Genomic DNA, 14299 nt, shown 5'->3' on the forward strand with positions numbered 1-14299 from the left:
ACCAGATGGAGTGGTGAGGAATGCCAAGAACAGATCACTGGCTTGTTGTGAAACTCAGAGCAGCTCTGCCTGCCACTTGCTAACTTTTTCCAAGCAAAAAGTTAGCCCCAGAGGTATCAGACAGCTTACTCTGAATGGAAAGGCAAGGATCAAGTTACTGTTGAGAAATCTGCTAGGGAGGTTCTTAGCGTTGTTACCAGGACTTAAAGGCTTTAGGGCTCCTGTTCAGTCACCAGTGCCCAAGCACTGCTTGGGTGTCAATGCTAGGTAGACCCAGGCAAGGGCTGCTGCAGAGCTGCTCACGCTGACTCAGTACCAGAGGAATGTCAGGCGCATGAGTCGATCCCCCAGGACACATTCAGCCTGAACGACAGCCACAGTTGGGTGCGGCTTCTTTGCAAGGAAAGTTGATTGCTTGGAGAAATAAAGTCACAAGCACAGCAGATGGAGGGATAGTGACCCTTCTGGCACACCTACATAAGATTTTCAGCAGCCTTGCATATCAGTTAGCCCCTTTTGGGTGGGGAAAAGGGCAGTTCCCCCCCTGACCCATTAGCATAGGGGATGCCGAGAACAGCAGTGCAGCATTTTCCTTCTGTGTGTAGCAAGAGCTGAGGCTGCTGAGCCAGGACTGCAGCAAAGGTGAGCAGGAAGGGCTCTGCCAACAGCATCGTCTCCATCATGCAAGTTCAAACAAAGGATGCTGTGCTTTTAAGGCTGGGCTGCTGACAGGAGTGCTGTGTCTTCTTGGTGGGGGAGGAGGGATCGCTGAGCAAGTAGGCCATTAACTTCCTGCCAGCTAGTCCGCAGCATTCAAGAAGTTTTTTTTTCCCCCTCTAAAAAAGCACTGTGGGGTGTGCACATGGCAGAGAGACAACCCCTCTGATTAGCCATGCTCCAGCAGTAGGATTCCAGTGTAAGAGGCACATGTGCAGTGAGAGCAGGGCTTTCTGAATTGAGATGCATCCAACAGGACAAGTGCATTTATATCAGCACGAGTTCAGACAAACCCACAGTTCCAGAATGAGGTCTGGCCTTGGGTTTCATCTAGACAGCTTCTCTGGAGGGACAGGAGAGGAACAATCTTGTAGCCAAGACAGGGCACAGATCCTCTTCTGCCCCTATGGTAGGGAGAGGAGACTCTTGCCCACTGCTGCCAAATACTGCTCTCACTGTGCCCCAACTCAGAGCTCCACATCCAGGCATATGCAAGCTCTTCTTCACATTTTAAGTAGCAGTGCTGTCCAGTAATGCCTCTGAAGATGCCGATTCCCTAGACCAGATATACTGCTTTGAACTCAGACAGGATTTTCAAGGCATTAATTCATGATACATGAGTGACTATGTCTAAGCAAAGCAGGAAGCTGCCAGTTGCCAGGGTACTCTGGAGGGAGAGAAGATCAAGGCAGTGAGGATCAATGCAGCACTGTTGCAGGCACCACCTTCATGTAAGATTCCAATGAATCAGTCACCCTAGTACCTTGCTAAAGTCAGTGGAGGAACACCGAGGAAGACAGTCTTGTCTACCACAGAGCGAAAGCATCCCTGACATGGGGGGGAAGCCTAGCAGTCAGAGGGCAGAGTTAACCATCCACCTTCTTGGAAGGCTTCACACAGATTTATTGCTGGGTAATGTCAGACAGGGAGGAAGCCCAGCCCTCTTCCTACCGCTCTCTTGAAGAAAGACTAAGGAATTTGGCAGAAGGCCAGGGCTCAAACAGAGGAGACCCTGTGTTAAGGCATGTTCAGAAAAGCAGCCTCTTCCTTGCCAGGATAAACGTTGCTTTTCCCACTCACTTCCCCCCACCTTCCCCTTGGCGGATAGAAGATGTTGTCCCTCAACTCTAGTATCAGTAAAAGCTGTTTGGAAAGGGTGGGCCCCTTCTGGGTAGCACTGGGTTATCCTCATGTCAGCTACACTCACCTTGCCTGGCAGTTTCTTCCTTTCCAGGATATTCCGGGGAGCACCACATGCTCCAGCTACAAGGACAGCAGCTGAAAAGGAACCAAGCCCAAGTTTCCTGGCTGTAGCTTTGCTTCACCCCCATGACTGGGCACTGCAGTTGCATAGCTTCCCCCCCCCCCCCAGGAGGCAAGGGGTCTGCAGCTGCTAGAGACTGCAAATTTGAGCTCCTCTCAGTTCCTTTTACTTTTGAAGGCACAGCCATACAAGATAGGAAGAACAAAGCATTTAATGTAGGTCTCAACACAATTTGAACATCCAGGACTACCTTGGGTAGAGTCAAGACAGACAGCTGCCTCCTCTTCAGGGAGGCTTGGAGGCCACTGAAGGGTTAAGACAGCAAGCCTGCTTCAAAGGGAGTTCTTGAGCAGAGGGGGTTGAGAAACTGAGATGGGTTGAGGTTGCGTACACTCCTTGGAATTTCAGGAATTTCCCATTATTATTCCACTTCCCTTTCACCAGCATGGAGGGGAGACAGCACAAGAACAGAACTGCAGGCCCATCCTTATGGCCAGAGACAGCACTAGGGACATGTATGTCCCAACGCTCAGTGCTGGAAAGGCTCACCGCCAAAGGTGGCACCAGGCTGCACTTGATCTAGAGAAGGATGACAGCATTGTCTCAGGACACTAAGATGAGCTTAGGGGCATCTTATCTCCTGCAGCAAGGCCTGCAGCCCTTTGCAAGTCACAGTTAAAGAGATGCTCTATTCTAACTTCTCCTCTAGCCACCTGGCAAGGCAACATGCTTCGTTAATGTCTCCAAAACAGTTAAGGTCCAGCTAGCATCCAGTCAGAACCTTATCTTCAAGATTTGGTTTAGACCTCTGCTTCCTGTCCACAGTTTGGAGTCAGCTCATTACAGGCAGCTACCCATAATCTTGCTGCTCGTAACTAGCTTCTCTCCACCCAGTGAGAGGAGAGATGAAAAATCATGCTGGGCTCCAACGCACACACAGCCCTGTACTCATAATACATGGTCTTTTAGCTTTGCTAAAATGGAATCTCAAGCTCACAGACCCCACGCTGATCAGTCAGCCACAAAAGTAGTTCTAGAGACCTGGATAACCTAAGTACAAGTGCTGGAGAGCTGTCATCCTCCAGCCAGTGAGCACTGCCTCAGACTGCACATTTCCCCCACACACACACTACTCTTATTCCATGAAGTTTCCAGTTTTGCCTTGGAAGCAGGAGTTCTAAAGTAGTACTGATAACAAATAACTCTTGGATATCTAGATATGTCTCACTCCATTGCCATCCTGCACCTCAGATAAGATCCCATTGCACAGCCAATACTAACAAGTCTCATCCCAGATTATAGAAGTTTCGACTATCCTGGACATGTCACAATCAGCTCCTGGTACCAGCAATAACTGAACTACAGAAAAGCTACAACAGTGGGAAGTTTTGCTAAGACACTAGATGACTGAAATACAGTCTTGCTTCTTTTTCATCTACTTTGTCTTATCCATTAATAGAGTTAATACCCAGTCTTACAAGGATGTTGTCAGGATTAATGTTTAAGAGTACTTTGTGAAAGGAACATGCTATATAAGCGTTAAATAGTATTAAGTTCTTCAAAAGAAAATTAGATAAAGTATAAGAAGCAGCTACAAAGATCTACTACAAAGTAGCTTTATAGACATTAAGAAACTTGTCAAGTGAGCACCAAGTTCTACTTACCTAAGGATTCAGTAGAGACTAGCTTTCATGATACAATGGCAGAAACTAGAAAGCTATTGTTATTAAGTTAAACTAATCCAGTTAGCTCATTTGGCTAAGAGTTCCAAACTCCAGTGATCAGTTGCAGATGAATTAAGGAGGACTTTAAAAAAATCTAAGACAAAGGCAGCATTGAAGATGATTTTTTTTTTTAAATGCAAAGCTTCCTGTCTAAACAAACTCAGTGTTGCACATCACATTTAAGGTCTCCCAGAGTAACAACACAACTTCAGAGTGGAATACTTTGAATCATCCATTATTGTTCAGATCAAAAAGTCTATTGTCAGCAGAGATCTCCTACTGCTGTACACAGTTAAGGGTCCTTCTTGACAGCAGAAAAAAATTATGGGGGCCAGTGAAGATGCATCATTCATAAGCAGCTTGAAAGATCAGGGGAAGCTAACTGAGGTGTGATATAGCCAGCCGATCTCATTCTACCAGCTCTGCCTCCATCTTCCCCATTCTCTGCTCAGGAGAGAAGGTTCTAACATTTGAGCAGTATCTGAGACAGATGCATTTACCTTTATAAACCTAGTGGCACTTGCCCTGGATGTTAGTGTTAATCAACTTGGCCACGACCCCAACACCTCAGCAGAGCACAGGCTGCAGTTAGATACCCATGTTCCACACACTCCCACCACACTCCCTTCTGCGCAAGGGGCACTTCTCTGGTCCCAGCTAACTGTATTCTGTTAGCATTGGTATAAGCACCTTCTCATTTACTCTTCTTTAAGGGAACTCAAAAGTAAACTCCACATAAATGCCTGCTTGTATTTGAGTTGTATCCACCTTGGGTCTGTCCAAGCTAGAACTCAAAACAGTGGCCATGACCTGGCATTTAAGCCTGGAAAACATTCACTGTTGCGGTAGAGGCATTAACTGGCCTGTGCAAGGCCTTCAGTCAGGGCTTCACATGTGCTCCTGGGAAATGCTGTGAAGCAAAGGGGAAAGATTGTTTCCACAGAGCAAGGTCAGGATTCTCCACACTCCTAAGCACCAGTTCTCACATCCTGGAACTTAAGAGAACTGCAAGGAAGGTGGGCCCAACAACTGCTACAGCATTTCATAGGCTCAAGCATCAAGTTACAGGCCCAAATTCTCTGTCGTAACTAGAGCAAGTAGCAGAGACTTACGCATTGCAATACGGCTTCTTCTCGTAGCCCTTGTAGTTTTTCATGTTTAGGGTCATCTTGCAGGTCTCGCAGTGGAAACATGCTTTATGCCAGAACTGGAAACAGAGACAAGAGAATCATTAACAGGAGTACCTTGCAATTGTAACGGGACACGGCCCCATTTTGCACAACTCAGATTCAGTGTCTCCTACAGCATGCAGGAGTCAGTGATGAGATCCATGATACCTGCAAGACCTAGAGGACAGACAGTATTCTTATAGTTTAGGACTTAAGTAATCTTGCCCCACTGGTGCATAGCTTATCTGAACAGGGCAGCAACATTCATGACTTAGTATTATAGCAGCATCTTGTTTTCTTATCTGTAGATCAGGATTCATTAAGCTTCACCAGACTGAGTAGGGAGTTTTTTCCCTATCCTGCAAGAGGCACAACATAAAACCCTGTGAGCAGGAGACTGTCAGCTACTGAGTTAACAGCTGTGGTTTAAAGGCTTCAAAGTTACTGCTTTAGGTGTGTTTTTTTTTTTTTGCTGATGTTAGCCAAGAGATAGCCAGAAGAGCAGGTCAGGTGAGGCTGCATAGAGACATCAAGCCAAGAAAACAAAGATGGAGAAAGAGATTCTCATGAGAAGCCGACAGTAGTCTCACACTGTCTGCTCAAAAGCCTTCACAACAGTTACTGCCCTTCTGCCTGCCAAGTCGGGTGGCTAATCCCAGATCTCAAAACCCTATGATCTCAAAGAACATGGGATCACCCCAACATCATCTCAGCTTCCCTCCCCATCACGAAGCTGTCAATAGTCATGACCAGTGCTACATCCTTCAACAGGGCAGAGCCAGTGAGACAGAAATAAGCAAGATAAGCTGCTAGCCTGAAGTTGTGGCGATGGTAGTAGTTTTTACATCCTCTCCCACAGAGTTCTTACAAGAGCAGCCTCAGGTTTACCCCACACCCCAGCTGAGGTCTGTGGTCTGAACACAGCCTTACAGCAGCATGGCTGTTCTCTTTGCCAGTGAAGTACACTCAAATTCAAGACTAAGACACCCCTTGAAATTTAGATCATGATCCAACATTATAGGTTGCAACATCTAATGAACTCTAAAGAACTGTTCTCCAACGTTTAGAGCTATTTTTAAAGCAAGTATTTCCACTGAGTATTTGGCTGAGCAAAGCGGCTTCCTTGGCTGGAAGCAGCCCTACGAGGAGCATTCAGAGCTGCTACTGAACAGCTACACAAGCCTGCCCAGCCACCGGACTCCCTGCAGTCCAAGGCTAACAGCCTGCCAGTCACCAAGTGACCAGACCTTCTCGCTTCCTCAGGCAGCGATAGCGAGAGACTTCCTGGACAGTATGATGTTACTAGCCCAGGGACCAGATGAGGCACTACAGAAGGGAGGGAGCACAGGCAGGAACCGAGTCGGGGCACTGCAACAGGGAAAGCGTAGCCTGAAGCAGCATCTTTACTCCCTTGAAGTAAGTTACTCCTGCCCTAGGATTCCCCTTTCCTCCCAGTTCAGCTGAACTCCCTCCTCCACAAGCCCCCCAGCACAGCCACACCTGCCAAGTACACAAGCCATCCATCACCAGCTCTGCAAACCTAAGGAGAGAACAAGTTGAAAGCCACGTCAACATCTCACAATACCCAAGTAGATTAGATTTAACAAGCACACCATGTGACACCCAGGACGTTGATTCAGGCCCAAGTTTAATATGCAGTCAGCAAACTCAGGGAGAACAGCTGGCAGTTGTTGCTATGATTTCCACCCTGCTAGAAGCCTTAAGCTCTTTAAAGAGCTTATTTCCACCATTACCACAACAGGTTTGGTTCTGTGCTTTTCTGCAAGAGGGAGACTACCTTCAGCAGGAGCCAAGTCTGAGCCCTTGCGGTACCTGCCCACAGGTACCGCACCCCTGTGCGCAAACACTGCCGCGGCTTAACAAGGCTGTGACTCAGCTGAGCAGGACAACTGCCTCATTTCTGTTGCTCAGAGCAACACATTTGTTCTCTTCCTCTAGCTTTAGCAGAAAGTTCTGGAGGAACTGGTAACAGCAACCTAGTACAAGGGGGCTTCTTTACTGCATCAGCATGTTGCTCTGTTTTCACATCCTAGTTCCTACGCAGCCATCATGGGATCATTCCCCCCCTTCCCTCGGTCTCAGACTCTAAAGACTCAGCTGTTGATCTGTCTGTCTTTAGAGTTCTTTAAGCATCTAAAGATCTGGAAAGTTATAGCCTTTCAGCTGAGTTACTGCCGCATTAGAGGTAATGAACAGATTTCTCTTCAAGCTTGTCAGCCATTCATACTGCTGTAATAGCTGCGCATAAATACCAGAATACCACTATAAATACAGAGTGACAAACTGAAAGGCAATATGACTTGAGAGGCTTTTCCTCCGAGGAATACCCAGCCTCCCAAGAGCCAAGGAGTAGCTGGCAAGGCCTGGTGCTGTCACGCAGCCAGTGACAGCTTTGACAACAAGCATTAGCAGAAGAGGTGCAGTCAGATAGCCTTTACCCCCAGCCAGAGAACAATATATGAATATTCTTGGCTCACATTGGATAAGACATTTCAGCCCTTTGGCTCTTGCAAAGCTTTCTCAGCAGGCTGGGCAGACACCTATGGCACCTGGAGAGGTTAACTACCTCTACCTTTAAATTTTGCTGCTTTTCAGCTTCGCCCATCTTACTACTGACAGCATTAACACTAGATCCAAGAATCTAAATCATCACTGAGATGAGGGAAGGCTGCAACATATGACTGACACAGATGAACACTAATTATGCAGGCTTCCAGTAATGCTACTGCTCATCCACCAGCAATACTCCAGAGAAAGAGGACAAGTTCCAAATAAGTTTTCACAAGTATATTAATGCCTGTCCTTTTCACTTCCAAGTTTGAAGTGCTTTGAATACGTGGAGCAGATCTGAGGTATGACTGCATGGTGCAATTCACTCCACGTCTCAGCAGGCCATACTTCTATTAGAAGCAAGCTGGCTGGAATCCAAACAGGCTGCTCTTCTAAAGATGTAGTTATTTAAGCAACTTCACCACTTGCAGCAGCCTACATCTGGGCACACAGCTCACAGCCAGAGTACATACCAGCGTATCCATTTATAGCTTATTTATAGCTGCAGAACATCCTTCCACCAACGGAAGCTATTGCTCCACACCTGTGAGCAAGTCTCAGGGAGAGAATATCACTTGAGACTCCAAGAATTAGGAGACAACACAACAAGGAGAGACTATCTAGGCTGAAGAAAAGTTTTGATCAGGACTAATCTACTGTAATAGCTAGTCCTAACTTCTACTCATTGCTTTAGAAAGAGTCACCTGATATCAGCTGTACATAGATTTATAGCTTAGCAGTTGCAGCCACAACCACCAAACCATGCGACACTCGTTCCAGTTATGAGCAGCACAGGACATGTCATTTCCACAGCGGAAGTCAGCCACATCACACGATATCTTATCTGGAGAGCTGACAGGACTCAGTCAAGGAGGGATGGGGGAAGGGAACAGGCAACAGATGGATAACAGGGACTTCCTGGAGTCCAAGCTGAGCATTTGACTCTCGCAAGGTGACGACACAAAAGAAGTCAGAGTTCCAGTATTAAGAGGCAGAACTTGGAGGCTGAGTTTTGCCCAGCTTTGAGCCTTCAGCACAGTCTCACTTCTCTACCTGTTGTATTATTTTTTTAAAGACTGATGAAGCAGCAGCTTTTCCTCATTTGCTGTGCATCTCAGAAGATAAACTTAGCAGAACAGACTTTCTCAAACTATCTACCAGGGTTGTCAACACATCAGCACAGCCACAGAAAGCTTAGGGGCACTGACTTACACACCTTCTCTCTCAGAAGACCTTCACCATTGCTGCCTTTGGTTCAACTCAAGGCAAACAGTGCCAGAACTGCCCTTTGGACTTTGCTCAGGGTAGAGTGTAACTAGGTAGACGTTCACAAGACAGACCTCTAATAAAGCTGTGCATATCCCCTGCTTTTACACAAAGTGGACAGGCTCCTCCAGGTTCCATCACAACAGCCAGAGGCCCCAGTAAGGATTAATACAGGCCCTGTAGGGGGAACTTATTTAGCTAGAGGTGCTCTGTATTACAGGGCTGGCCATGCAATGATTGTAGCAAGACAGAGGTAAAAAGACTCCTCTGAAGTATGAGATGTAGTCACTGTAGTCTATCACTAGCCCCCAGATGCTAGAATACATGGTATCAGGATGCACATTAGTCATGCCTTCATGGCGATGCACAATTGCCAGCTCAGAAGTAGCACAGCACCCAGATACTGACTGCACAGTAGGAAGCAGAGGCCCCCCCCCCTCCCAGCCCTTCCAATTATCTACAATTCAAATACCCTGAAGCTACTCAAGGTCAACAAGAGCTCTAGAAGACAGAGCCGCTTCACTATTCTGAACAAACAGGATGGTTCCTAGGACACAGGACTGATAGTTCAGCTTTAAGCAATTCCCAAGTTAAGAAAGAAACATCATCTGTTAAAAATGTGAGCAATAGGGTCTGCTGAAACTCAGGAATGCTGCTGCCGCTGAGATCCATGCATTCTTTGAGTTACTTTTTTTTAGTCCCTAAACTGGTCATCCCAGAACCCTGGAAGAGGAGGGGGAAGAGACCAGCTCAACTATCCAGGACAGTTCAGCTCCCAAAAGATTGCTTCTAAAACTACAAAGCACAGGCAGCAGCTAGAGTACAGCATAGGATCAATACACTAGTACTTTTTTCATCTCCAGGCCTGACCACCAGACACAGGACCTGAATTCCAGCACCAAAGGAGATGGGTTTAATTTATGCTTCATTTTTGCTGGGAAAAACTCTCAAAAGAGACACTTAAAGCACTTGCACACCATGTTAAAGCAGGCAGCACAAGAAACTATAAAGTTTAAGTTCTGGAACAGAGAAGTATCAATTGGAATTGAAGATTAAAAAAGCTCAGCTAATGTAAAACAGATGAGGTTCCCAGCTTCAAGAGGAAGCATTAACTGTTGCTTTCCATTTTGTCTCTTCAGACACCCAGCTGCATTTCTACAAAGCAGTGGCTAGTTTCCTTTACTGATTGCTGTGAAGCTCAGACAGCTACCTTTTAATTATATATAAAGAGAAGCCCTTGAAGCTGCCTGCAACTATTAAGGCAAGGGCTCCCACACGCCTGTCCCCAAACTCCGGCACAAGTAGCGATAAAAAGAGAGTTGCTCAGATTGAGGGTGCCGCTTCCAGACGAGCACCACCGGTCCTCAGCGGAGCGCGAGGCAGGCTGGAAGGAAGCCGGGTCGCAGCCCCACGGGGCCGCCCTGAGAGAGCGGCACTGGGCTCCGGCCTCCGGCATGGCCCAAGCGGGCCCGACCCGCAGCCGGGGGGGGGAAGCGAGCAGGTCCCTGGACCTGAGGGTGGGGAGACACCGGGGTCCTCAGGGCTCAGCCCTTAGTTTGGGGGGGGGGGGGGGAGAGAGCCCCAGGCAGAGGGCAGGCAGCAGGGCTGGTGCTGTGGGGCTGCCCCATGGGGGGAGAGAAGGGGTAAAGCCCACACCACCCCACAGGGGCGGCCCCACAGGGGCCTCGCACAGACCCCGAGGGGACCCCACAGAAGCCCCAGGCCCCACGCAGAGCTTGAGGGGACCCTGAAGGGTCCCAAGGCCTCACACGGACCCCGAGGGAACCCCACAGGGGCTCCAGACCCCACACAGAGCCTGAAGGGACCCTAAAGGACCCGCACAGCCCCCGAAGGAGCCCCGCAACAACTCCGGACGGCCCCCACTCCCCGCAGGGACCCCGAGGGCACCCCAGCCCCCACACGGCTGGGACCCCTCACAGGCCCCGCACCCCGACGGGACCCCGTTAACGGCCCCCCCCAAGGGGGCAGGACCCCCAAACAGAGGGGCGGGGGGCCTCACCTTATCGAGGCAGTTCACCTTCTCGGTGGGGTAGACGATCTTGCCGCAGCGGGCGCAGTTGGGGTTCATGACTGCGCTGGCTCCCGCCGGCGGCCGCCGCTGCCTCTGGCCGCCGCCTGCGCCGCGGCGCCCCTAAATAGGCGGGGGGAGGGGCGGCGGGGGCGGGAGGGGAGGGGGCCGCGCGCGCGCGGGGAGGGCGGGCGGGCGGGGGCGGAGCGGGAGCGCGCGCGCGCGCCGCCTGCCGGGGGCGCGCGCCCACCCACGCGCTGCCCCACCACCACCACCACCGCCGCCTGCACGCCCGGCCGCGCGCGCACGCGCGCGCGCAACTACACCCCCCCCCCTCCGCGTGGGCGCGCGCGCACGCACACCTTTTGCACGACCCTCCGCGCGCGCGCGCCCACGCGCTCCCTTTCCGCACGGCTCCGCGTGCGCCCCCACGCGCGCACGCCCCCGTTCTGCACAACTCTTCTCCCGTGTGCACACGCGCGCGCACGCACACACACACACACCCCACGCACACCCCGCTTTTGCGCAGCTCTGCGCGCGGGCATCCCCTGCCCTGATCGCGCCCCCACCCTACGCACCGCCGCGCTCACCCGTGGGGCCGCGGGAGCTCCGCGGCAAGGGCGCGCGGGCCGGCAAAGTGGCCAATCGGGGGTATAGCTCAGTGGTAGAGCATTTGACTGCAGATCAAGAGGTCCCTGGTTCAAATCCGGGTGCCCCCTTCAGTCTGTGCTTTTTTGCTTTTTTTGTGCCCCCATTTGAAGCCCCACGTGTGATTTCACCCCTCCTTTTCAGCGGTGCATCCAAAAAGCGACGTGGCGCCCCCGACACTCACTGCTGCAGCCTGCGCACAGGACACTGCGTTGCACCCACAGGTGCAAGCAAAATGGCGCTCATGTCTGCAAAAAATAAACCGCCAGTGCCCTAAAATCCCCCAGTGCGTCGGCGAGCTCGGAACAACGCCAGCGGCGGCAGGACCCCAGCCCCGGCGTTCGCAGGCTGCCAAGGGAATTGTTGTCCTTTGGGGGAGCATCCGCGGCAGCGGCTCCATCAGCTAGTGGCCGCTGCATCGCATTCCCGCACCGGATTGCCTCGAGGTGCAAAGTGGAGGTGTAAGAACTAACAACTCCTTTTTTGCGAGGAAGTGATCCAACCAAGGCAGGCCAAAAGCCAGCCCCTGGCATCCCATCGCGCGGCACTGCGGCGAGAGGGAGCAACCCGAATCGCCAGGCTTGCGCTTGGCACAAGAACACCAGCTACGCAGGGGTTTCACAAGCTAAATTCCCACCGAGGTTTAAATATGGCCCTTTTTAGCAGAATTTCACTGCAATTGCATGTAGACGACAGAACCGAATACAGGTGAACCTGGCCCGAGCCCTCGCTGGCCGCGGCAGGAATGTCGCTGGGGTGAAGCAGGGCCCCGGCTTTGCACACCTGCGTTTCCCATGCGCGTGCGCAGTGGGTCTTTTACAGTGACTTGCACGCAGAGGTGGGAAGTCCAGACTTCAGTCTACTTAGGTCATTATATCCCCAAAGCCTCAGCAAGAACATTAACCCAATTGCTATGAGGACGATAACTACCCCTTAATTCCCCCAATGTTCTCCCTTTCTTAAGCGTGTTACAAAAGAGCAACCCTTAGCGGTTATTACGGGGAGGCGTGCTTTAATGAAGCACACCCACACCAAACGAGGCTGCAGGCAGCTCTGTGTTCCCCTTCTTCATTTCAGGATGTGGCCTAAAATTGCCTGCCTTCATTTTAAAAGCAGCTTATCCGATCCTCTCGCAGAGGCACCCACTCCTTCCCTTTCTAATCACCTCGCACAACACTCCCCAGCCCCCTGAAACAGCCTCCCACCCTTTCCTGGCCCATCTCAGCTTAAAATAAGTCAGGTTTCTGTTTATCCGGCTCGCTGGGATGTTGCTGTGGGTGGTTTTTCCTTCCTTCGCGCCGCAGAAGCTGCTGGGTGACGGAGGCTGCTCATCAGCCACGCGTTTCGGCAGGGGATGCTTCACCCGCGTGGGCCCGGTCCGGCCGTGCCCCCCGCACACGCCGAAGCGCTGCTCCCGCGGGGCGGCGCAGGGGACGGCGCTCCGAGGCCCCTGCTCCAGCTGCGCTTCTCCTTCTGCCCAGGAGCCTCCGGGCAGCGTCGGTGCCCGGCCCCTGCCCTGCGCTCCCGGGAGCCGCTGGGAAGCGGCAGGTCCCCGTCCTGCCCCGTCCCCACGGCACGGGCCGAGCGGCTCCTGCGCGCATGGGGCACGCTGAAGATGAGCGCAGCGGTGAAGCAGTGCCTCCTTCGTGATCTTCTTGGGAAGAGCGAGTTCCTGCCGTGGTTTGGCCTGTGATTTTCTACCGATAATTTCGCTGCGGTGATGGGTGAGAGTCGACGTCCTTTTTTTTGGACCCCCCTCGTAGAAAAGATGCGTCAGATGAAACTGCACTGCAATACGCTGAGGTTGTTACGCCGGACAACGCTGCAGGATTTGTCTCTCGTTAGCTGCAAACCGCATGTTTACTGTTAGTGGTTGATTTTGTAGCCATGAAATGACAAGGTATTTCTCTGCTTACTGAAGCTATTATTTTAAACGTGTATTTCCCATTATTTGCTTCCAAGCTGTCAAGATACTTCCTTAGCACTGTGCAGAGTACTCAGAGGACAGGGTAGATGAAATATTACAACCAGCATCACTTGTGCTTTCCTCTCAAAATTAGATTTAGACAATTCCCAAGTAAATCAAAAATCACTTACTGCCACTACACAAAAAATTTCTTTCATGTGGTGGATAAATTACACTGGGATTTGCAAAATCACTTAGGGCTGAAAATTAATGTGGAGGCAAAAAAAATGGACAAAGGCAATTCTTTCTGATAACGCAGAAAAATTCATTTCTTGACTTACTGTCGAGAGCGCAGCTCGGGATGCGCCGTTCTACAGCAGCTCTCCTGATAAAGCTTTTTCGAGCAGGAGCTGTGAAACATTCACATAAATCAGCTGGCTGCAAATGTTTTTCACCAGCTTGTAAAATAGCTATTTGCGGCTCTCGGTCCTGCTTTTCTGGTAAGACTCCTAGTCCTCGAACCTCCACGTCTGGCTCCTCGAAGGCCTGGGCCGGCCCCACAGCACCCATGGGGAGAGCTGCTCCGGAGGTGACCTGTGTTCAAGTGAATCGTGAAAAATACATGAAACATCCCATTTTGAGCAGAGCGAGTGCTCTGCTCCCACCTCCCACGTCCCCAGCCTTCCCGGGATCCTGGTCCTCCTGGTGTCCCCCGCTCGCAGCCCACCAAACCCACCTGCTCGCTGGCTCTGGGCAAACACCTCCGGCTTGGTGGTGCGAGCGGGTCCGGGGGGCTGGACTGTGAGTGCTTCCCGGGGGGTTTCCATAGGGCAGAGCCCGGGGAGGTCACGGCACCGCGGCGGCTCGCTCGCCATGCGTGGCGGCCCCGGCTCCCCCTTAATCACATCGACACGGTGGTGCAAAACGAGGGGGCAAAGGGATGAGCCTGGGAAACCTCAACCGGGCCGCAGGCGCTCAGGGAACTCGGCAGGGGTCACCCGGGCA

The 14299-nt window shown here is 51.2% G+C and overlaps 1 protein-coding gene and 1 non-coding gene across 2 annotated transcripts in view; one reads left to right on the top strand and one right to left on the bottom strand.

The window, feature by feature from the left end:
* The window catches only part of LASP1 (LIM and SH3 protein 1), a 41568-nt gene extending 30744 nt beyond the window's left edge, over positions 1–10824 (bottom strand). Inside the window, exons 1-2 of the mRNA XM_013957491.2 lie at positions 10732–10824; positions 4818–4912 (exon numbers count right to left, since the gene is read on the bottom strand). Coding sequence (XP_013812945.2) covers positions 4818–4912; positions 10732–10800 — 164 coding nt within the window. The 5' untranslated portion in view covers positions 10801–10824. The remainder of the gene's footprint in view (positions 1–4817; positions 4913–10731) is intronic.
* Positions 10825–11387: 563 nt separating this feature from the next.
* Positions 11388–11459, top strand: TRNAC-GCA (transfer RNA cysteine (anticodon GCA)). Its single transcript has one exon. It is a non-coding gene; the product is annotated as a tRNA-Cys (tRNA).
* The last annotated feature ends 2840 nt before the right edge of the window (positions 11460–14299 follow it).

The sequence above is a fragment of the Apteryx mantelli genome, chromosome 28 (genome assembly GCF_036417845.1).
Source record: "Apteryx mantelli isolate bAptMan1 chromosome 28, bAptMan1.hap1, whole genome shotgun sequence".
Lineage (NCBI taxonomy): Eukaryota > Metazoa > Chordata > Aves > Apterygiformes > Apterygidae > Apteryx > Apteryx mantelli.